The following is a 25,091-nucleotide window of genomic DNA, read 5'->3' as shown; positions in this document are numbered from 1 at the left end:
TTAAGAGAATTGAATGATTATTAGGTAAGTCCATTACTCTGAGGAATCAACTTTTAGCTACTCTTCAGAAAAAGAAATTAAAGTAAATTCAATGAAAAAATAAATTCACAGAATGTTTTTCTATGGATTCTGAAGAATGCTATTATATCCACTAGTTTTTTTTTTAACCAGACTTTCTTTAATTTCTTTTCTGAAGAGGATTCAAAAAGTACTTATCTTGCTTTCTTCAGAGAAGTACTAATTCAATTCTTTTAAAAGTTTTGTTTTGATTTATTCTAGATCGAAGCTAGATGAAATATAAAACCTGTTCTAGATCGAAGCTAGATGAAATATAAAACCTGTTCTAGATCGAAACTAGATGAAATATAAAAACCTGTTCTAGGTCGAAGCTAGAGTAAATATAAAACCTGTTCTAAGTCGAAGCTAGATGAAATATAAAACCTGTTCTAGGTCGAAGCTAGATGAAATATAAAACCTGTTCTAGGTCGAAGCTAGATGAAATATAAAAACCTGTTCTAAGTCGAAGCTACATGAAAAATAAAACCTGTTCAAGGTCGAAGCTAGATGAAATATAAAACCTGTTCTAGGTCGAAGCTAGATGAAAAGGTTGAGATGATTCCAGCACCAATATTTCCCATGTTCGTCATACCATCACCAAACATCTTGTTGTACCTAATCAGAAAATGAAAACTAATGAATTAAATTCGACCAAATTATTTTTATTATTTTCCACACAAAAATTTCCTCTAATTTAGAACATTACTAGATACTATATACAGTAATGAAACATGCATTATTTTTTTAAAGGAATTGAGTTTTTATCACAAACTCGGATTTTTTAATTCCTATATCTTTGCAAGCCAATGTTGTAGACCTTGAAATTTCAAACTATAGCTTTTGTTATATCAAAATAGTCTAAAAAATTGATGCATGTTACAAACACATTTGTTCCAAGCTCTCTACATTTTCCGAGCTCTCCACATGTTCCAAATATATATATATATATTCATATGTTCCATGCTCTCTCCATGTTACCAATATAACTGTTCCCAGCTCATAACAAGTTTTAAGTACAGCTGTTCTAAGCTCTCAGCATCTTCCAAATAGATATGTCAAGCTCACGAAAAGTTCCACATATAACAGTTATAAGCTCACTTCAAGTTCCAAATATATCAGTTATTCGAGCTCACTTCAAGTTCCAGATGTAACAGTTATAAGCTAACTTCAAGTTCCAAATATATCAGCTATTCAAGTTCACTTCAAGTTCCAAATATATGAGTTATAAGCTCACTTCAAGTTACAAATATATTAGTTATGAGCTCACTTAAAGTTCCAAATATATCAGTTATGAGCTCACTTCAAGTTCCAAATATAACAGTTATAAGTTTACTTCAAGTACCAAATATAACAGTTATAAGCTCACTTCTGTACTTAGATGCTACATGTTCTAAACTTCTAGCTAAGATGCTACCTGTTCCAAGCTGCTACCTGTGCAAGATTTCAATTGTTCAAATGCTAGCTGTTCCAAGATGCTACCTGTTCCAAGATACTAACTGTTTCAAGATGCTACCTATTCCAAGATGCAACCTGTTCCAAGTTACTACCTGATCCAAGATGCTACTTGTTCCAAGATACTACCTGTCTCAAGATACTAACTGTTCCATGATACTACCTGTTCCAAGATGCTGCCTGTCCAAGATGCTACCTGTCCATGATGCTACCTGTTCCAAGGTGTCTACATTTCCAAGATTATTCCTGCTCCAAGGTGTCTACATGTTCCAAGATGCTACCTGTTCCAAGGTTCCTACATGCTCCAAGATGATACCTGTTCCAAGATGCCTACATTTAAAGATGATACCTGTTCCAAGGTGCCTATATGTTCAAAGATACTACCTGGTCCAAGGTGTCTACATGTTCCAAGATACTTCCTGTTCCAAGGTGTCTACATGTTCTAAGAGTTGTATTATATACCTGTCCCAGAATTTCCTGTACTGTCTCCAAGCTAGAAGTGTACCAGCTGGATTCATCGCTGTGCTGGTCAGAACACTTTTCACATCCTGATGCCGAATCTACCAGGTAGAGTTAAAGGTTAGTTTTACTTATTAAGTTAAAGGTTAATTATAAAGAGTTAAAGGTTAATTATAAAGAGTTTAAAAATGATAATTAAGAGTTAAAGGTTAATTATAAAAAGTTAAAAGTTAATGATAAAGAGTTAAAGATAAATTATAAAGAGTTAAAGGTTAGTTATTAAGAGTTAAAGGTTGATTATAAAGAGTTAAAGGTTAATTAAAGGGCAGTTATCAAGAGTTACATGTTAATTTTAATGTTTTAAATAACCCTGTTTAGAAAAATAATGAAAAATTGAGCAAGCCCTGAAATACACAATTTCTCATTACAATTCAGTTTTTGTTTTGCTTCCCTAGGACAAGAAAAGCAAGATATATTAGAACTTTTTGTTCTTTTGTGCATGATTTTATTCTCAGATAAGGCTGCTGTGCCAAAAATCATTCCGATGTGCCGTAGATTTGGCCGCCGTGTCACCAATTTGGCTGCTGTGCCACAGATTTGGCCACTGTGCCACAGAATTGGCCGCCATGCCAGAGATAGGGCTGCTGTGCCATAGATAGAACTTCCATGCCACTGTTATGGCCACCGTGCCACAGATTTGGACTCAGTGTCACAAATTTGGCCGCCTTGCACAGATTTGTTAGCCATACCACAAATTTAGCCACCGTACAACAGTTTTGGTCGCTATTCTACAGATTTGGCCGCCATGCCACAGAAATGGCCACTGTTCCACTGGAGATTTGACTGCTGTGCCGCAGATTTGTCCAATTTGCCAGAGAGTTGGCCATGGTGCTTCAGATTTGGCTGCCATGCCACAAATTAGGCCGCCAAACCATAGAATTGGCTGTCAAGCCACAGATTTGGCTACTGTCCATAAGTTTGGCTGCCATGCCACAAATTGGGCTGCCAAACCACAGATTTGGCTGCTATGCCACAGATTTGGCCACAATGTTAAAATTTGACTGCTATGGAAAGGATTTGGCTGGTGCCTCAGATTTGGCAGGGTTGCAAAAGGCTAAGGAGATAAACTGAATGTATGGCTGCTTTGCCAACATTTTATTACTGTGTTGCAAGTAATCAGAATCCTTCAAGGGCATGAATCATGCATTCGGGGTGTTTGGGACAAGCAGTAAAATTCTTTTTAAAGCTCATATTTTTTCCAATTTTTTTCCAAATTCCAAACAATCAGAACGCTAGCTAGATAATATTCCAAAAATCATTGAAGTGAGAGAATAAAAATGATTTTTTCCTCCCTCCAAAACTCAAAAAAGGAAAAACTATTAAAAAACAACAATAAATACTAAGTAATCCTCCTTTAAAAAAACACACGAGACAGCAATAAAATAAAATAAAATATATTCTACGAAAGAATCTTAGAAAAAAAAACTATATATATATTCTGTTTTTCCTCTTCACAAATTGAAAATAAATACATCAAGGCAAAGGAATAAAAATCTCTAAAGAACATTCAAACAAATTTTTGTGATTAATGATCTTTAAACTTTCAGCCTTTAAAACCAAAGCTATATTCATTCGTTTCTTATGAACAAAAATCTTAAAAATTGCCACAAAATCTGTGCTTCTAAACCCTATATATTAAGGAAACAGGTTGTGGAATTCTTTAATGTAATATGGAAACTTTGACTATTAGAGTTGAGAAAACATAATTTAAATTAACAAAGGTCTCAACCAATAACCCCGTCACAGGATTAGAAAACTAGAATTAATAAATAGTTTTCATTTTCTACGTCCCTTGCTTTTCAAAAATGTTTTGAGGAATACTTGAATGTTTCAAATTCAGAATTGTTGATATTTTTACCTGTGATTTGTCCAATGTTTTATCAAGAAATCTCTGAAGTGTGAAAATATCCTTTGAACAGGCCAGGGCCTTGAGAAAGTGGGATTTCTCTGCCGGAATGTTTGTTGAGATGTACTGGTTCATTTATTCATATTTAATTTTTGGACTACTCATAGACGACATCATCATGTTTGGAACAGACATTTCCGCTGAACACATTCCCAATGTTTTATACAAACCATCTCCTTAATTATGGATAGGGATCGTCCTTTATGAAACCTTTAAACTTTAAGGATTTTTGTACAGAAGATAGATAGATACATAATAATAATAACCAATCACAAATGAGGAAATTCTTGTTAAATTTACTTCTTTAGTAACTAATAACATTCTGTTTATTTCTGTTAAGTGGACAAGAGATGTCTATTTCAGGTCAACGGATGTTAATTCCTAAACAACATGTGACCATTCCTAGAAAATATGTGTTTTTTCCTTGCTTTTGTACTTTCAAATAAACAAATAATAGAGAAAATCTGCTTCTTCTTTGAAATATGATATTTTTATATATTTGGAATTATAAATATGAAATTCCTTTTTAAAAATCCAGTTCCATTCCTCCTCCCCTCCTTCACGTACCCCTGTACAGTAAACAAATCCCTGAAATCATAATATTTATTATAAGTATATGTATAAATATATATATAAGTAATGCTGGATAATCAAATCTAAACTTTAGAGAAGTAAATATTGTTTAATTTAACCCTATAAAGGCTGGGGGGTCTGAATCTATCAGACGTAGAGGGTGGCGTTTGGCGCCCCCTCCATAGAAAAAGGCCTTAGAGAATAGGTATAGGGTTGAAAATTAGACCAATAACTTTAATAGTTTGGGTGCTAGGGAGAGTTGAAAACATGCCTAAAAAAGGGTCAAAAAAATATTTTTTTTTGTTTAGAACAAATATCAAAGTGTGATACATGTTTCTACATGTATTTTTCTTGGGCCTATTAAAAATATAGTTTTTAGATCGATAGCTTCAGTCACAAAAAAGTTATGAGCTATTTTAGGGTTAAGTAAACAATTAAGAGTAAAAAATAAAAATGCCAAAAATTGAAAAATATAATCTAGAAATACATCATTTTTTGGTTTACATGTGATTATTTAGGCTTCCTAGCTTTAAAATGCTATTCAAGACTGCTGAGCTGAAAAGTCATGAAATACTGAAAAATTGTGTTTCTAAGAAAACTGAGTTCTTTAAAACTCAAATTTTCTGAACAAGATGGTTTTAACTTTTAATATCTTAAACTTAGAAATTAGACTATTTGATCAAACAGAATATCGAAGGTCTGCAACTTTGGGCTTTGGGCAACAATTCCTTTAAAAGATTTTAATACTTTACATGGCACTAACATAGCCTGTACATTCTTTTCATTTTTATCCCATACCCGGCACCCGCACTTAAATTGGATTAAAGTTGTGAACATTGGCTGTTCTTTTGTTATTGAGTACTTGTGGTGTACATGAGTTCTGTAGAATGAAATTTAAGTTAGTTTAGTCCTTCTCATGTCCTTCTTCAGTTCTCGTCAATATGATTTATTACTCAGTGAAATATTGTTATTCAAATAGTTCCATTCCCGGAGTTATTTTACACTCTATTATGAAATTCATTAAAACACCAAACCACCCCGCTTATCATTGAAGTACACTTTGACCCCTAGAAGTATGAGTTCGGGGACTGTACAATTCTTGGTGATTTTGCGTACATAAGCTATCTATGTTTATTTATTTATCTATGGTTCCTTCTCTCTTACATTTTATAAATATTTACATCTTTTTATAATTTATTTATTTTCTAATTTCATACCAGGCTTTCCTTTGACATTTACATATTTTTCATAATAATTCTACTTATCGAAAGTTTCTCCCCCTGTAAATTACACAAAGAAAATTTCCCAGATTTTCCTTATAGAGTTTTCTTTTACCCAAGTTGAAAACTTTATAATTGTGGATATTGAGATCAATCATTGAGATCTTCTCTTTTTATTGAGGTCAATGATTGAGATCTTCTCTTTTTATTAATCTAAAGACTAATTTAATCTTCTGTTAATATCCGGAAAATTGTTGAAACTGCAACCAATGAGATGTCGATTATAGAAACTGAACAGCCAATCAGAAGCCGAGAAATTTCAAAATTTTGCGAGCAATAAATGAGAGAAGATAGAAGGGATATCCAAAAGAAAAGATTAAACAGAAGAGTGTCAACTTAATAAAGAGATTTAGAAATCATTTACATACATTTTATCATAAAAAATTACTGAAACAAATTATTTGATTAAGTGACAAAAAATTTTGATCAGTAATCATGTGCTTTATTATTACATAAGTATATTTTGTACAACAAAAATATAAAATTTAGTTTTGTATTTCCAATAGTTAAATAAACATCCTGACGGGTTAAAGAAATGTGTTTCCATGAAATGATCCCTTTAAGCCTTCTTTTAATTACTTTTTAAAAGAATTCTACAAGAATATTTATTACAAAGTTTTCAAAATTATAAATTTAAATTTAATCGTTTCCGATCTTACCATAAAATAAACAAACTGTTCCACTTTTTATGAATTAATAGTCTTGTATAGAAGTAAAATATTTAATATAGAAGTATATATGTTTATTTTCTAAATGCTACCCAACCCGAAAAACTTGAAATTTTATGTGGAAATTGACATGAAACAAGATGTCACGTTTTTGGCTGAACAGTAAAAAAGAAAATAATATAAGATCGTATTTTTTATTTGTTAAGACACACCAAAGATGAAATACTACCATCAGAAAAAAAAATAAAAACTATTCTATCCGAAAAATACCTTACTAATTCTTACTAAAATAAAAACTAAAATAACTAAAAACTAAAAATTAATTAAACTTTTTTAATATTACTAAATATGATCTTAAATTGTGTTCTATGAAGTTAGAAAAAACATCAATTTAAGTTAGAAATTGGATTTGAGAAACTATTCAAAGTTTAAACTTTTTGAAAAACTGTAAATCATGAAAACTATTGGAAATTAGATATATTTTAAAATAAATTCAACATTTTTAAACTCTATAAAATAACATTTCAATTCAAAAAGTGAGGATAATAAATTGATAGATTAGTTTAGATAATTTAGTAATGCTTGTAGTTTGGATGATATGTGTGGATATCCGAATTAATTTATCAACACATTAACGAAATTTCCTAGTTATTTTCAAATGATGAGTTTCTTTTCGTAGATCGGATGATGTATTTCTACCTGTAGATCGGATGATGTATTTCTACCTGTTGATAGGATGATTTATTTCTACCTGTACATCGGATATTGTATTTCTAATAAAGTAGTTTATTAATGTATTTTTACTTAGTTATTCGGGTGATGTATTTCTATCTGAAGTTTGGATGATGTATTTCTATCTGAAGTTCAGATGATGTATTTCTATCTATAGTTCGAATGATGTTATTCTGCCTCTAGTTTGGATAATAAATTTCTACAAGTAGTTCGGATAAAATATTTCTATCTAGAGTTCGGCTGATTTATTTATACCTTAGTTTGGATGATGTATGTTTACCTGTAGTTCGGATGATATTTTTGACTGGTTATCCATGACATCTGTAAAGATCTGTTTACTTCTGTCCACAGCATCTTTTAGTCCAGCATCTACAGCTGCTGAGAGTACAACTGTACGTAATAACCTTGAAATAAACTATGTACAGTACTGTGGAGCAATAGTACTGTACACGATATTCTTGAAATAAACTTTGTTCAGTACTATAGAACAAAAGTATTGTACACAATAGTCTTGAAATAAACTATGTACAAAACTTTATAACAATAGTACTGTACGCAATAACCTTTTAATAGACTATGTACAGTACTGTAGAACAATGGCGTATAATATACGCAATAACCTAGAAATAAGCTATGCAGAGTAATGGAGAACAATAGTACTGCACGTAATGTTCTTTAAATAATCTATGTACAGTACTGTACACAAACACATTAAATAAAGCTGTGTACAATACTATAGAACAATACTAATGTATGCAATAACATAAAAAATAAGCTATGTACAATACTGAAGAACCATAGTACTGTACACAATAAACTTGAAATATGCTATGTAAGGTACTGTAAAACAATAGTACGCAATACCCTTAAAGTAAACTCTGAACATTACTGCAGGTCAATAATGTATAATCTATGATGCAAAAACTAGTTGACAAATAAAGCTGCAAAATTTTCAAACATTTTTGTGAGACACCCTTTACCTGAGAACAATTCTACGTCATATGTGAAAATAAGAAAAGGATTTCAGATATAAATTTTGTTTCCATCACGTAAACCCGTCAATGTTATAGATACTGAAATAGAAATTCAGCTTTCATCAAAAGATCTGACGTCAGAGACAGCCGACTCCTGGGACCAACTCTAATGAATATTGAGAAGTAAAGGGTGTCCCAATAAACTTCAGAATTAAGAGATAACTTGAAAGTCGTCTTCGATTTCTGATATTTAACGCATAACAAAGAAAGTAAAATAACGAGGCTGTAGGTCTGACGAGCTTTTCATAAAGAGGTCTACCTTTCTTGTATTTTATAAATCTAATTTACAAACTATTGATTTTCTTCTAAACCCTCTCCTTTGGAAACCGACTACTATATAAAAGTTACGGATGAAAATAGTTACAGCTACACTGCTATATCGATTGGACTAATATCCTATTGAACTAAGGTCAATTGTTTACAAGTAGGCTTTTAGAGCATATAAACAATTATAAATTCAATCATGTGAATATGAACTTATTAAAAAAACATATTTTGTCACATTTGAGGACTGCAGACATTTTCAACGTTAGTCTTAACAAACATTAATCCAAAATTTGCATTCGTTTAATTGATTATTGACACCATCAACACCAGAAACACATAAAAATTGAAAACTGGTTTTTATAAAGGTAAAGAGCGTATCTCTAATCTCTAGAAATAAATCAAGACTAAATTAGTCAAGAGATTAGCAAATTAAAAGAGGATCAAGCATTGATCTCGATATCCGCCATTCTAAAGTTTTCAGCTCAATTCTCTGTTGAACAAGCCACACTAGCAAAGTAGTTATCCATCTACTTTATTCAACAATTCCAAATGTTGGATTTTTGAAAAATAAAAATTGACAAAAATTTAACTTCCTATTATATCTCTCACGATTTGAAATTTTTAACAGCTTACACACAAAGTGTTGAACTATATTACAAGCATTTAATTAAGTAGTTATATAAGAAAATGTTTCTAAATGTATCTACAGGGTATCGTAGTGAATCGGGGATTCACATCTTTAAATATTAAATGTCAAAAAAATCTCGCTTGCAGTCCTTTCAAGTAAAAAAAAATGTGTAAAAGAAGTTTAAAAATGACAAATCTAGCTGTAATCTCTCAAACAGCCTTTAGTTAAATCTTGAGACCAAAATTCATGCTTAGCAAGAAGTAATTGAACTGGTTAGATGTAGTTAAACAACTTCCTTTGTGCACCCTATTCAACTTGAAGAGAAGTGATTCAACTACTTCTCTCTATTAAATCTTATCCTTGTTTCTACCTTTGTTCATGAGTTCCAGCCTCAAACCAGCCTAGCTTCTTATATATATTCTCAACAAGAAAACTAATAAATGCATCAACTGCTGAACCACCAGGACCATCACTAAATATTAAAACAATTCAGTTTATTGGAGTGTTCAAAAATGTTGAAGGAGATTCATAAAAGATGGGCTAAATCAAATTTTATTTAAAAATGTTTAGATGTTTTCTAGCCCCTATTATTCTATGAAACTTTATATTTTTAAAGAGAAATGAATATTTTTAAATTCAATACAATTAGTTTAAGAATGTTTCCATCAAAAAATATTTTATGTCATCCAAGCCCCCCTGCTGCAGTAATTTCAATTATATTTAACTTTTATTTTTATATATTGTTTAATATGTTATTATGTTTACTGCATAAAAATGTATGATTTGATTTTGATTTGATTTGAATCTAAATTATCTTATTGAGGAAAATAAAAATCAGGATTAAATGGTTTACGATTTTGTTATTGTTTAAAGGGAGCGTTCGCGAAAAATAAAAGGGGGCATAGGCTTACGGCGAAAAATAAGCGCTTTTGATTGCTACTAATCTTGCTTATCTGTTGCGTCTATAAGGAGAAAGTTGTTTAAAACGACTTAAGCTGAAGAACGTAGCGTCCATACAAATTCAAAAAGTTGCAACATTCAACTCGGATCGTAAAAAGTCTATTTAATTCCAAACAAATCATTCAGATATAACAACCAATAATCAACGATAATTTTCGACGCATTCGTTTAATCGTATATAGTTGTTATTTCATAACAATATTTTTATTTCTTATGATCTGATGTTTACTTTGAAACCTTTTTTCCTGATTCGAGGATTTTTGATAATGAAGACGACATTTTTACATTTTCCAGGAATGTTAGAAAATCCCACGCCAACGAAATATTATTTAAAAAAAACAAAATCAAAAATATTATGAAATACTAACTATATATGAATGCGTCGAAAAATAATAGAATCGAATAATGGTTGTCATATCTAAATGATTTGTTTGGAATTGAATTGATTATTTTACGATCCTAGTTGAATGTTGCAACTTTCTGAATTTTTATGAACACTACATTCTTCAGACCGAGTCGTTCTTAACAATTTTCACCAGATAGACACAACAGAGAAGTAAGATTAGTAACGATCAAAAGCGCTTATTTTTCGCCGTAAGACTATTCCCCTCTTTCATTTTTCACGAAGACTCCCTTTAACAATATGGTCCTCCTTTTTTATTAGTTCTGAAGGGTCAAATAATATAATTCAATTATTGACTTTTGATCTTTTTCAATAAAATTCATCCCTTACCATCCTTTTCCCTTATCTTTAGAAAATAAATGCATAAATATATATATTTACCTTAATAAAGCCTTCCAAGATTTTAGATGCCTAGAAAAAAAATTATTAGTATTATAAAACTATGCACCATATAAATAATAAAAAGATTTTAGTTAAAAATTCAAAACTTTACAGCTAAAGCTTTATGAAGACTTTGTTGTTATTAATATTATAAACAAAAATTACCTTAAAGCTATCTTCCAAGGAACTAGATCAGTTTCTTTTACAAGATAGGTAGATAGAGATACAGGTACAGACACAGGAAGTAGACCTAGAAATAGGTTCAGGTACAGATAGTACACCTAGATACAGGTACAGACACAGGTAGTAGACCTCAATATAGGTTTAGGTATAGGTAGTAGACCTAGTTACAGGTACAGACAGAGGTAGACCAAGATATAGGTTTAGGTACAGATAGACCTAGATATAGGTTTATAGGTACAGATAGTAGAACTTGATATAGGTTTATGCATGAAGACCTAGATATAAGTTTATGCACATGTAGTAGACCTAAATTATACGTTTAGGAACAGGGAATAGACCAAGATATAGGTGTATGTATAAGTCGTAGACCTAGATATAGGTTTATAGGTACGGGTAGTAGACCTAGATATCGGTTTAGGTACAGGTATTAGACCTAGATATACGTTTATAGGTTCATGTAGTAGACCTAGATATAGGTTTATAGGTACGGGTAGTAGATCTAGATATAAGTTTAGGTACAGGTATTAGACCTAGACCTAAATATAAATTTAAAGGTACATGTAGTAGACCTAAATATAAATTTATAGGTACAGGTAGTAGACCTAAATATATAGGTTTATAGGTACAGGTTGTAAACCTAGATATAAATTTATAGGTACATGTAATAGACCTAGATATAGGTTTAAAGGTACAGGTATTAGACCTAGATATAAATTTATAGGTACATGTAATAGACCTAGATATAGGTTTATAGGTACAGGTAGTAGACCTAGATATAGGTATAGGTACATGTAATAGACCTAGATATAGGTTTAGGTACATGAATTAAATAGCTTGCAGATCTAGATGGGTTTAAGAATAGGTAAAAAAAGAAGTATATTCATGCATCTTTCCAAATCAAAATCTGGGAGCACTCCCTTACTGCCTAGACATACTCTACAGTCTACGTACCTGCCATACATAATGAAAAAGCATCATCTATCAGCTGTGCTCTGTCAGCTCCAGAAAACACAGACAAATCTGTGTTCAGCTGATTAATCAGCATAGTCCATATCTGAAAATACTACAGTTTAACCCAGAACCTGGGAAACATAGAAAGAATTTATAAAATGCCGTTTTCTAACCCTGATAATGGAATGCTGCAGATATTTAGTTTTTTAGAATGATCATATGGAGCTCTTTTAAACTGTTCCTGCATTTTCATGACTATTTATTTATTTTTACAATTAATGATTTACGTATAATTGTATAAAACATAATAAAATTTGAAGAGACGACATTTAATATATTCTTTAATACCTCCAGAGTTCTGGGTTCAACTGAGTTATAAATAAAGCAGAGGGTAAAAATATGTGTGCATGATACTGGCAAAATTGTAACAAAATAAAAGTGTTAAATTTGTCTAATAACTATATATTTCTGTTTTTATACAATATGAAAATACCTGTGTAGGGTAATTAACTCTGTAGAAACCAACCCCATCTGTGTTTCCCTTTATCCATTTGATCTTCTCATCTAAGGTTACCACCTTGCTCGTGTCATTATCCTAATATTATATTTGAAAATATAGATTGACGCGACAAGTGTTCTTAGCTTTAAACTAGAGTACAAAGGAAGTAGTTCAACCATGTCTATGCTACACTCTTAACCTTATCTCTGGTATAATTTACCTTTGAACCAAGAAGAATTTCACGGCTGTGACCTAGATTTGTCTTGAAGCTGACCGGAACATTCCATTTATAGTTGTATGGACTTGCTGGCAGGCTAGAGTTGGTTCCATTTAACTAAATAATTTTTGAAAAAAATTAAAATCTGTTTTTTTCTCATTAAAAATAACATATTATGTTCAACATCGTAGAAATAAAGAGCACAATCTTGAAAAGATAATAGTGCTACTTCATTAGAATCACTTCAAATATCGTAAATATTCCCATTAAAAGGGTTTTACCTGTCCAGCCAGGAGGAACCTTGACTGGGTTATGTTCCAGACAGAGGAGTTCCCAATCCTGGAGAAGATGATCAGAGGGTACCCCATCTGCAGGGTCCAGGTGTTCATCATACCCTTCATAAGAATCATCATTAACATCATTAGAATTGTTGTCTTTGTTCATGTCCTTACCGTCATTGCCGTCATTGCCGTCATTACCGTCATTGCCGTCATTGCCGTCATTGTTGTCATTGTTGTCATTGTTGTCATTGTTGTCATTGTTGTCATTGTTGTCATTGTTGTCATTGTTGTCATTGTTGTCATTGTTGTCATTGTCATTGTTTTCATTATTGTCATTGTTGTCATTGTTGTCATTGTTGTCATTGTTGTCATTGTTGTCATTGTTGTCATTGTTGTCATTGTTGTCATTGTTGTCATTGTTGTCATTGTTGTCAATGTTGTCATTGTTGTCATTGTTGTCATTGTTGTCATTGTTGTCAATGTTGTCATTGTTGTCATTGTTGTCATTGTTGTCATTGTGGTCATTGCCGTCTTTGCCGTCATTGCCGTCATTGATGTCATTGACGTCAATGCCGTCAATGCCGTCAATGCCGTCTATGCCGTCTATGCCGTCAATGCCGTCATTGTTTTCATTGTTGTCATTGTTGTCATTATTGTCATTATTGTCATTGTTGTCATTGTTGTCATTGTTTTCATTGTTGTCATTGTTGTCATTGTTGTCATTGTTGTCATTGTTGTCATTGTTGTCATTGTTGTCATTGTTGTCATTGTTGTCATTGTTGTCATTGACGTCAATGCCGTCAATGCCGTCAATGCCGTCTATGCCGTCTATGCCGTTTGTTGTCATTGTTGTCATTGTTGTCATTGTTGTCATTGTTGTCATTGTTGTCATTGTTGTCATTGTTGTCATTGTTGTCATTGTTGTCATTGTTTTCATTGTTTTCATTGTTTTCATTGTTTTCATTGTTGCATTGTTGCATTGTTTCATTGTTGTCAATGTTGTCAATGTTGTCAATGTTGTCATTGTTGTCAATGTTGTCATTGTTGTCATTGTTGTCATTGTTGTCATCGCTGTCATTGTTGTCATCACTGTCATCATTGCCATCGCTGTCATCATTGTCATCACTGTCATCGTTGTCATCGTTGCCATCGTTGTCATCGTTGTCATCGTTGTCATCGTTGTCATTGTTGTCATTGTTGTCGTCGTTGTCGTCGTTGTCATCATTGTCATCGTTGTCATCATTGTCATTATTGTCATTGCTGACATGGTTGTCATTTTTGTCATTGTAGTCATTGTTGTCATTGTTGTCATTGTTGTCATTGTTGTCATCGTTGTCATCATTTTCATAATTGCTTACCATGACATCTTTAGTGTTGTTGGTGGCTTCAGTGCATGCATTCCAGAGATCCTTGGTTACAGTATTCTTGAATTTGTTCTTTTTCAGATATATTTCCAGTCCTTTCCTAAATATTTTCATATATATTTCTAGTCCTTTCCTAAATATTTTCAGGTATATTTCTAGTCCTTTCCAAAATATTTTCATATATATTTCTAGTCCTTTCCAAAATATTTTCAGATATATTTCTAGTCCTTTCCAAAATATTTTCATATATATTTCTAGTCCTTTCCAAAATATTTTCATATATATTTCTAGTCCTTTCCAAAATATTTTCAGATATATTTCTAGTCCTTTCCAAAATATTTTCAGATATATTTCTAGTCCTCTCCTAAATATATTAAGAAATATTTCATGACCTTTCCTAAAAAAGTTCAGATATATTTCTAGTCCTATCCTAAATATATTTAAATATATTTCTAGTCCTTTCCTAAGTATATTCAGATATATTTTTATTCTAATTGTATTCAGCTGAATTCTATTTTCCAAATTAATTGGCCTTATTTCCTTAATAACATGAATGGTTTGAATGTTAAAATACTCCTACTCAGAGATTTCATAATCCACTTGTAATGTTTATTCATTTTTATAATTTTTATTCATTTTTTATAATGTATATTCATTTTTTATAATGAATGACTCGAATGTTAAAATATTCCTATTAAGAGGTTTTATAATCAACTTGTAATGTTCATTCATTTTTTATGAAGGGTCAGTTAGATAAGATCACTGATGGGCATCATTTTAAGTTCCATTTTTCAACATTCAAAGTTTCAAACCTTTTTTATGAAACTATTTAGTACTTTATCATTCTTCCTCACTTCATCGTGATTTTCATAATGAACGTACGCTATTAAAAAATCCTTGTGCTATAAAGTTGAATTATCTGTACATAATAGCACGTGTGCTATAAAGTTTTGATTTTTTCCCGGATTTTCTCCGAAAAAATTAAGGATATTTCCAAAATATTTTTTTTCAATTAAAATGAAAATAAAATTGAAATCTACTTTATAATTTGCCTTCTGCTTCGTTTCAAAGCTTATTTGTTCTAGATATAGCCATTGAAATAAGACAAGTACACAAAAGTTTCATAAAATTACATATAACACTATTATTTTGGCACGACGACGTGCTATACAGTTTTTGGACTTAAATTTTCTCTATATCTCGATGGTTCTCGTCTTTTTAGATTAAACTTTATCCCTCGATAAAGCTCTAGCTTTCATAGATTATTGTTAATAATAATATTTTGAATTTTTTATTGTTAACTTTTATATAAAATGTTAAATTGAAAAATGATATTCAAATAAAAAAAAAGTAAAAAGTTGTACTTCTACGGATTTCAGGCTGTTTAAGCCATTGTTAATAAACATTTTTTTTGCATAAATCTGCATGTTTATCTCAAGGGTTCTCGCCTTTTTAAATCATATTAATTACATTAATCAATTATATTAATTTAATTAAATCTAAAAAATCTTGAACCTTCTCGAAAAAGAGAAAACGTCTGTCCAAAAACTTTATATTAACACTGCGAACAAAATAACAGTGTTATAAATAGTTAAAGAGGCTTCACCAGAATCTGAATTGTTCTTTGCACAATGTACATTGCATGCTTGACAAGTTTGCTTTGTTACATTATGTAAATTTTACTCTGACCTAACTTATTAATTGAAACTATTTTATTTGATATCTTTGATCAGAGAAATGAATAAAATAAAATAAAATTTATCGAGAGTTCAAATTTACAATGTAAAAGCAACTCACATTATTATGAACACATAAGCGTCAACAAACCCTGAAAGTTTAAAAACGGATCTGAAAACCAGTTAAAGATAAAATTTCTGAGTGAATAAAGAAGATTCTTTGTGAAATATTAATTTGAAAATATTTTACCTTAAATGCTCTTCTCCTAAGAACTGTTCCAGCATATGAATAATAGATGCTCCTTTTCTATATGATATATAGTCAAATAAAGCTGATATTTCACTGGGTTCCTAAACAAGATATATAGTCAAATATAGCTGATATTTCACTGAACACAATATTCATGAACAATCCCTTTAATTACTTGAACCTGAACACAATATTCATGAACAATCCCTTTAATTACTTGAACCTGAACACAATATTCATGAACAATCCCTTTAATTACTTGAACCTGAACACAATATTCATGAACAATCCCTTTAATTACTTGAACCTGAACACAATATTCATGAACAATCCCTTTAATTACTTGAACCTGAACACTATATTCATGAACAATCCCTTTAAATACTTGAACCTAAACACTATATTCAAGAACAATCCCTTTAATTACTTGAACCTGAACACTATATTCAAGAACAATCCATTTAATTACTTGAACCTGAACACTATATTCATGAACAATCCCTTTAGTTACTTGAACCTGAACACAATATTCATGAACAATCCCTTTAGTTACTTGAATCTGAACACTATATTCATGAACAATCCCTTTAATTACCTGAACCTGAACACTATATTCATGAATAATCCCTTTAATTACTTGAACCTGAACACTATATTCAAGAACAATACCTTTAATTACTTGAACCTGAACACTATATTCTAAACAATCCCTTTAATTACCTGAACCTGAACACTATATTCATCAACAATCCATTGAATTACCTGAACCTGAACACTAATTGGATGAGAGGATTGTAGTGAATCAAGATCAAGAGCTGGTTCAACTTCATTGATCCAAAACTGATCCATCATTTTCCAATCAGGTTCTACCTCATCCACACCCTACACCCATCATCTTTCTTTTCAAAATCAAAAAAAAATTCTCCAAAAGATCTCGATCCTTTTGTATAAAAAGATAAGTTGGGTAACTTTAATAAACCTCAACGGGGTAAATAACATTTATTTCAGCGACACTTCAAGGTGTCCCAAAACAATATTTCGTTGGGCACCCTGTAGTTAAACAATATTTCGTGGGAAACCCTGTGGTTAACAATATTTTGTGGGAAACCCTGTAGTTAACAATATTTCGTGGGACAACCTGTAGTTAAACAATATTTCGTGGAACACCCTGTAGTTAAACAATATTTCGTGGGACACCTTGTAGTTACACAATATATTTTGTGACATCTAGTAGTTGAACAATTTTTCGTGAGACACCCTGTAGTTAAACAATATTTTGTAGGACACCCTGTAGTTACAAAAGTTTTCGTGAGACACCTGTAATTAAACAATATTTTGTGGGACATCCTGTAGTTACACAATATTTTGTGGGACACCCTGTAGTTACACAATATTTTGTGGGACACCCTGTAGTTACACAATATTTAGACAAAGAAGATTTCCTTGTATTCCATCCACGAAGCAAATCCTAATCAAACATGAAATATTAGTCGGCTAAAAGTTTTTTTTTTTTTTTAATTTAAACAGTCGTTTTAATTCTAAAGAAAGAGATTAGTAAATAAGAAATGGAGCCATTACTAATTTATTTACATAAAGTTACAACATTTAATCGACACTAGTTGATACCGTCGGTTCAAATTTGAATCACAGATTTAAATCCTTTCTTAATCTTTATTTTAACTTTGAATCAGTGGTTCACAGCTCAAATTCATTAAATTCGGTACCAGGTGTGAATTTCCCAACAATTATTTAAAATTAATTCTTTTAAATTTTCACCTTCATTTAACCAGAGATCATTCCACCACTGCATAGTCACAAGATTTCCAAACCACTAAACAATGCATAAATAATGATTTCCAAACCACTAAACAATGCATAAATAATGATTTACAAACCACTAAACAATGCATAAATAATGATTTACAAACCACTTAACAATGCATAAACGATGATTGCCAAACCACTAAACAATTATTGGATAATGATTTCCGAACCACTAAACAATGAATGGATAATGATTTCCAAACCACTAAACAATGAATGGATAATGATTTCCAAACCACTAAACAAAGAATGAATAATTTGATTTCCAAACCAATAAACAAACAAACAATGATTTTCCAGCTTTAGTGCTCTGCCCCTACCCCGTCATGGCTAACTACCTACATGCAAAGAAAAGTTCTCAAAACTCTTTTTAAACAAAGTGTACTCTTCAAAAAGTAAATTTAATTAAACAAAACAAAACAATGAAAACTTATAATGAATAAACAGAGTTAGACAAATTAGTTTTCCCCTTGGTGAACTTCAATGGAGGTTAAAAACAACATCACTTAACTAAATTATGAATGAATGACTAAGAAAGCTCGACTGTTAAATATTTGGAAACTTGTGTTTGTTTGAGGGCGAAATTTTTAAATAATAAACCTATGACAGCCAGACAAAGTCGGTTAGATTCCGCTTGAAGGGAGTGTTCGCGAACACTCCCTTTAACTATTCGTTGGTGCTTAGGGTGGACAAATTAACTAAGATTCAAAAATTTAAACCTCAAAACTAGTGATGGTTCTTTTTTAAGGTTTTTAACTTTTACAAGGTTCCAAAAAAAAAACTGAGAAGTTTATCGTTTATTTTAAACAATTATTTTCCTTTCACTGTAAAATAATATGCATGCAAAACCCATATCCAATAACACCTGATTTTAAATTTACCTTTTAGGGTTAAGTTTAAAAAGAAAAATATAAAAACCTGATGAGCTAGTTCATGAGCAATTACAACAGCAACCCATTGTGTGTCTAATGAACTTGATACGCCTTCCTCATTCAACAAAGCTGTTTCCCTGGAAGACATTAAATTAGTTTGTTAAGGGACGTAATATCATGGGACCCTACATTTGATCAGTTTTATACCGAAATTACTAAGGAATCATCCTAGCCTTGGTCTAAGCAGTAAATTAAATTACAGTTACTCCATAAATTTAATTTGTCAGATTTATGCGACAAAGACAAGAAGGGAAATCAACCGACTTATTTCATATAGGGATGATAGATAAACAACTTGTTGACATTTTTTAATGAAATCTGTTAATCTTTATAAAACAGAGAAATATTGTATTAAAAAATTGAGTTTAAAGGATTTTAAGTATTTCATTAATCTGGTACTTTTTTCAGTTATATATTTGAGTTTAAAATTGTATTCAAATAAAGATTATCGGATTGGGTTCTGAAATTTTTTTTAAGATATAAAAGATTTGGCTTTTTTGCATCTACTTATTGCGAAGTAGATGCTACGACCGAAAACTCTTAAGATGTGATGATCCGTAGCTTAAATAATGTATTCTGCCTTAGATATAGTAATCTTTAATGGAAACTTTAATGATTTAGCAAAAAAAAAAATACAGTTGCAGGGAATCGTGAATATAAGGGAACAGACGGTATAAATTCAATACAATTGTCTCTGAAGATTACAGAGAAGGAGTTGATTTGTGAGTTCAAAAATCAAAAATAGATTATCTCGTTTTTATTCAATAAACAAACTTAAAACAAACTCAAAAAATTGTGATAATATTTTACGATGGATTTTAAAATGATTTTGTATTAAAACACGCGAAAAAAAAACCTTTAGAGCGCCACTTTTAAAGGGACTGTAAGCGTAATTTCAAGTGACACTCTCTGAATAGATGGCAATACCCGATTCACAACGGTACCCTTAAAGCTCTGTCTGATCCAAGTATAAATTAAACATTGGTTTCTCTAAAAAATTGGCTCGAGAAATTCTACTGCAGGAAAACATAGATTTATCAGAATTAAACAACATTAAATTCTAAAAAAATATCTTCCACATCTTTGATCAGATAAAGGTTTTTAGGATACCACTGTGAATCGGGCATATTATCGGACATTGCCGTATTTGCATGGAGAGTCACTTGAAACTATGTTTACTAACCCTTTTTAGGAGAACCCCCACACAAAACGGAAATTATTCAAATCTGAACTTGTTGGTAACAAAGTTCGAAATAACAATATTGTGCGCCTCATTAGTGGATTCTCCACAAGTCTTGGGGAAATTTATAAAATTTTAAAATAATGTATCAAATGTCTGAATTTGACCCGTTTACACCAAGAGTTCAGCAAAAGCGGGAAACCGTAAAATTGTTAAAATTATTTTTTAAATTGGGTTTTATATTTAGTAAATTTCAAAATAAATTTTTAATTTCAATTTCAAAGTTTTAAGGTTGGGGAAATATTTTACAAACTTTTGGAAATGATGACAGTCTAAACTTATGAATTGGGTTATCGATCAAGAAATCGTAAAAAAGCGAAATTATTTTTAAATTGTATTAAATGAAAATTGTCCAGCCTAACTCAAATTGACTAAAAACTTAAGTTACAGAAAACAAAATCAATAGTATTAAAGGGCCTTTCTGAGTAGTTTAAAGTCGGATTCTCAACGGTACCCTTGAAAACTTTGTCTGATAAAAAATGAGCAAGATACATGTTTATTATTTTGAAAACTTATTACTTTCACTTGTGGTTTCTCTACAAAAAGTAACTTTTCTGCTAAAGGAAACAATGTGAGAATTATGAGAATTAAAACGTTTTAAAACTTCCACAGTATTGATCTGTTTAAAAATACTGGTGTAAATCTGGATTTTTTTATTTTGAAATTACGACAAAACTCCCTTAAAATATTTATTTAAAATTAGATTAGAAGAAAAACATTTTTGTTTTAGAAAATTTTGTGTGAAGAAACAAAACAAAACTTTACATTCTCTAAGATGATTCTTTGGGGCACAATGTTCACTTAATATTAAGACACAACTCTCTTTAAATATTTACTTAAAAATAGAAAAAATTTTACCGAAATTTTAGAAAAAGTTTTAGAAAAATAATTGGAAAATCCCTGTCTCTTGGCGTGTTTTAAGTCAGTAGCTTGAAATCCGAGACAATTGCATTTGATCTCTGCAAATCAAAAGTTCCCCCAGCAGGCTTGTAGCTAGGGGCTAGCAAACCCCGAAAGGTGGGGGGGGGGGGGCACACTTTCTGAGACAAAAAAGAAGAAAATGAAAAAATGAAAAGAATTAACCGAAAAATGAAAGAAAGAAGGAAAAGAGGAATTGTTGTTACCAACATTATGTGTAAAGAATAATTTTTTCTTGAAATTAAAGAAAAATGGAGTGCTTTCTAAAATAAATTAATTGGGAATTTTTATTTCTATCCTGTCTTGTAAAATGATAGGGTTTACATTATTATTTTTCTATTTTGAGAAGCTTTCCTTTTCCCACCTTTTCTTTGATTAATCATTCTTATGAACTATCGTACAGCATGGAAACAAATTTAAATTATATACAAAATATGGCCAGAGCTGAAAACTTTAGAATGAGATATCCCTAATCCCGATTATTTAATCTGAGTATCCAATGTACACACTTTTGATTTTCTTCTTAAACAGTTCTTTCTAGGATATAGTAGAGAAAAATCAAAAACCGGTTTTTAAAATTAGAGAGTTCCTCCCGTTTCTGTATATTATTCTTAAATGGCGCGCAAAATTTCAAATTTATCGGTTTTATTTTAGGATACAAGTACAAGAGTAGGTTAGTCTCGAGATTAAGAAAAAGAGAGGATCAAGCATTAATCTCGATATCCATCATTCAAAAGTTTTCAGCTCAGGTTTAGGAGAAGCTGATTGTACTAATCCTCAAGCTTGCAGGGGATTTTTTTCTAATTTTAGTTTTGGGAAAACTGGAGATTTTCATACTTTAACTTTTCTTGATCTTTACACGCATTTACATCCTTAACTTTCCCTGTATTAAAAAAAGTATTGGCTATTCGTGATACAAAAGATTTCAGTAGTAAAGGAAATGAGTCTTTGCCACAAACTCGGATTTTAAATCTCAATTTCTTTAAAACCAGATGTCGTAGACCGTAGATATTTCAAGCTATGAATTCTATAGTGGATCAAACAATGTAAGTTTGAAATATGAATGCTATGCATCATCTGGTTGTTGAGACTTAGGTATTATAAAATTGGGATTTGTGGCAAAAACTCAATTTCTTTATTTATAGTTAATTAACTCAAATCTTAAATACCTTCAGTTTCTTTTTTGTTTTGACGTAAACAGCTTCTCATTTACACGCAAAATATTAACTGTGATGAGTGACAAGTTAAAATCTAACTTTGACCCTTTAACAGTTTGTCAGGTCCAAAAAAATTTAAAAATTTTATAAATTCTTTCGGTTTCTCGAAAGTTCTGGGATGAACTGTAGAAAGGGTACCCCTGGGGTGATTCTTTAGATAGTTCATTTAAGAAAGAGGTACATACATGGAATTGATACATTTATAAAACTGCCAATTAGGAACATGTCACTAAGACCAAAAGATACCTGTATGTTATAAGTCCCCAGTTCTCCATTGCTCCCGCCTCAAAGTCTGGTATCGCTATCAAGTCTTCACAAAAATTAGTTGTTTCAGAAAGACTTTTAAAGGGAGTGATAGCGAAAAATGAATTCAAATTATAATTATATTTTATTGTTACAAGCAAGTGGTAAAAAACCCTTATTGTTAAAAGCGTATGTAAATTAATTTAGTTTTATAATAACACTTAAACCCTGAATTTTTCAATTAAACTGATCCTACAAATAATACAATACATATTGTTTCGAATTTTATTCGGGTCATTTGAATGTAGTCTTCACTCTACATATAATAATACTTTTATCTTTATGAGTGTAACTTTAAAATATTTTCTAACCAATTTGGAGGATTTTAATATCAAAGACGACAATTTCAATCAATTAATCGATCTCTTCAACTCTTTCATAGTTTTATGAAATCTATTTTATTGGGCTTCTCCCTTCTTAGAAAAAGGCATTTTATCATTTTCTTAATATAGAAGCTTTAAATTGAAGTAAAATTAATAGCGATCCAATCCAAATTTGACTAGGATTCAGCCTATACCCAATACCCCTTTTAATTTTCGCGAACACTCCTTATAAGAAATATTAAAATAAGAAAAAAATATATTGGACAAACCTTGTTTTGGTAAAGGGAACGGAATTCCGAAATATCTCTCGTAGTTCTGGGTGATTTGAACTGCTTGGTCCAGGGCAAACTTGGCTTGGGATATCTTGTCATGGGCTGCGATTACTCTGAACAGTAAATCGGTTTTAGCATCTTATCTCTATCTTTTTTAATGAAAAATAAACACTTTTTTACAAATTTTACTGTCAGACAGAATCCTTTGTATGTGTTCGGCATGTCCAAAAAGATCAAAGAAAATTAGATTTTTTCTAGAACTATGATCGAAATTAGTAAATATAACAGTGCCCTCAAAGAAATGTCAATTGTTACTTACTGGTTCCAAAATCAAATTAATATCACAATTCTTCAAATGTTGATGAATCATAATTTTCACTCAAAGAAGTTTAAAATTGAATTCGGCTCCGGTGCTTTAACCAAATTTTGTAAGAAAAAATTTCTTAAGAGTGTGCTCGCTTTGAATGGCTTAACAAATGTGGTTTTTGTGGAATCTCATTCATAAAACTTCGTTAAAAACTTAAACAAAAAATAAGACAACTAATAAAACCTCCAACAAAAATTAAGAAAACTAATAACACCTCGAAACAAAAATTAAGAAAACTAATAAAACATCAAACAAAAATTAAAAGAACTAATAAAACCTCAAACAAAAATTAAGAAAACTAATAAAAACTCGAACAAAATTAAGAAAACTTATAAAATCTCAAACACAAATTAGGAAAACTAATAAAACCTCGAAACAAAAAATAAGGAAACTAATAAAACCTCAAACAAAAATTAAGAAAACTAATAAAACCTAAAACAGAAGTTAAGAAAACTAATAAAACCTCAAACAAAAATTCATGAAACTAACAAAACAAGGTTAACTAAATGCTAGAATCTAAAAATGGCTAACGTTTTATCAGAAAAGAACAAAACTGTCAATGTTAAAAATAATTATCTCTTAATTTCAGCGAGAAACAGAAAACTCTAGAATAGAAAGACGACGTTTAGACTGTTTTACTAAGTTACTACATTTAAACCCTAAATATTTAATACATCGAAAGAATTTATGAAATGTCGTCTTGACATTTTTTGAATGGGTTTTATACTATTTTACGTAAATCTCAGTATTTGCGAAAATAAATAATTAGCCATGAATATGCAGGAACAGTTTTAAAGAAGTCCATATAATCGATTAATTGAAAAACTAAATATCTGTAACATTCCATTATCAGAAAGTGAAGAATGCGACATTTGATAAATTCTTTCGATGTATTTAATATTTAGGGTTTAACTGTATGTAGTAAGATTATTTGCTTTGTGACAACATCAAAAAGACTTCAGTATTACTATATTGTCGTCTTCCTATTTCACAGTTTTCTGGTTATCACTGTAGAATGTATAGATTTGTACGGGAAAAAAAATAAATATTAACTTTTTGCCATGATTACAAGTTTAACTTGGTAAATTAAATTAAATAAGCCTGAGACAGAAGCCCATGCAGCATACGCGTAACTTCTTTTGGGCCCCTGCCTCAGAGTTATTGTGAAAGAAAACACCCTAAATCTCGAAAAGACATCTAGTGTTCTATCTGTATTGTTGTTAATCTATGGCCTACCTGATAGTAACATTTGAGTCCGTTTTTTTCTCAATAATGTCGAAATCACAAACCACAAAAGCGACAAGGTAAGTCGACATTTCTAGAGACTCCATAAACTCCGATCGAACCTGGGAGTAAAATATTTAAAATGTGAAGTTGAGTACACTTTCAATGATTTCATCAAAGGAGCTGTTCT

The 25,091-nt window shown here is 30.9% G+C and overlaps 1 protein-coding gene across 3 annotated transcripts in view; it reads right to left on the bottom strand.

Moving 5' to 3' along the window:
- LOC111708370 (glutamyl aminopeptidase) overlaps nucleotides 1–25,091 on the bottom strand; it is a 41,441-nt gene that overhangs the window by 2,688 nt on the left and 13,662 nt on the right. For all 3 annotated transcript variants that reach the window (XR_002766651.1, XM_023481712.1, XM_023481713.1), the window contains 21 exons: nucleotides 24,914–25,023; nucleotides 23,308–23,423; nucleotides 22,659–22,722; nucleotides 19,024–19,114; nucleotides 18,058–18,112; nucleotides 17,724–17,749; nucleotides 17,044–17,163; nucleotides 16,282–16,382; nucleotides 14,350–14,455; nucleotides 12,992–13,105; nucleotides 12,714–12,827; nucleotides 12,488–12,589; nucleotides 11,995–12,097; nucleotides 11,026–11,110; nucleotides 10,861–10,890; nucleotides 9,487–9,588; nucleotides 7,468–7,591; nucleotides 4,457–4,522; nucleotides 3,887–4,000; nucleotides 1,972–2,069; nucleotides 579–672 (listed from right to left, as the gene is read on the bottom strand). Coding sequence is in view for 2 of the 3 variants with exons in the window: in XM_023481712.1 (XP_023337480.1) it covers nucleotides 579–672; nucleotides 1,972–2,069; nucleotides 3,887–4,000; nucleotides 4,457–4,522; nucleotides 7,468–7,591; nucleotides 9,487–9,588; nucleotides 10,861–10,890; nucleotides 11,026–11,110; nucleotides 11,995–12,097; nucleotides 12,488–12,589; nucleotides 12,714–12,827; nucleotides 12,992–13,105; nucleotides 14,350–14,455; nucleotides 16,282–16,382; nucleotides 17,044–17,163; nucleotides 17,724–17,749; nucleotides 18,058–18,112; nucleotides 19,024–19,114; nucleotides 22,659–22,722; nucleotides 23,308–23,423; nucleotides 24,914–25,023 (1,935 nt within the window). In the remaining variant the exon portion in view is untranslated. The remainder of the gene's footprint in view (nucleotides 1–578; nucleotides 673–1,971; nucleotides 2,070–3,886; nucleotides 4,001–4,456; nucleotides 4,523–7,467; nucleotides 7,592–9,486; nucleotides 9,589–10,860; nucleotides 10,891–11,025; nucleotides 11,111–11,994; nucleotides 12,098–12,487; nucleotides 12,590–12,713; nucleotides 12,828–12,991; nucleotides 13,106–14,349; nucleotides 14,456–16,281; nucleotides 16,383–17,043; nucleotides 17,164–17,723; nucleotides 17,750–18,057; nucleotides 18,113–19,023; nucleotides 19,115–22,658; nucleotides 22,723–23,307; nucleotides 23,424–24,913; nucleotides 25,024–25,091) is intronic.

Source organism: Eurytemora carolleeae, unplaced genomic scaffold (genome assembly GCF_000591075.1).
Source record: "Eurytemora carolleeae unplaced genomic scaffold, Eaff_2.0 scaffold20, whole genome shotgun sequence".
NCBI lineage: Eukaryota > Metazoa > Arthropoda > Copepoda > Calanoida > Temoridae > Eurytemora > Eurytemora carolleeae.
This window is presented reverse-complemented; position numbering and strand designations above follow the sequence as displayed.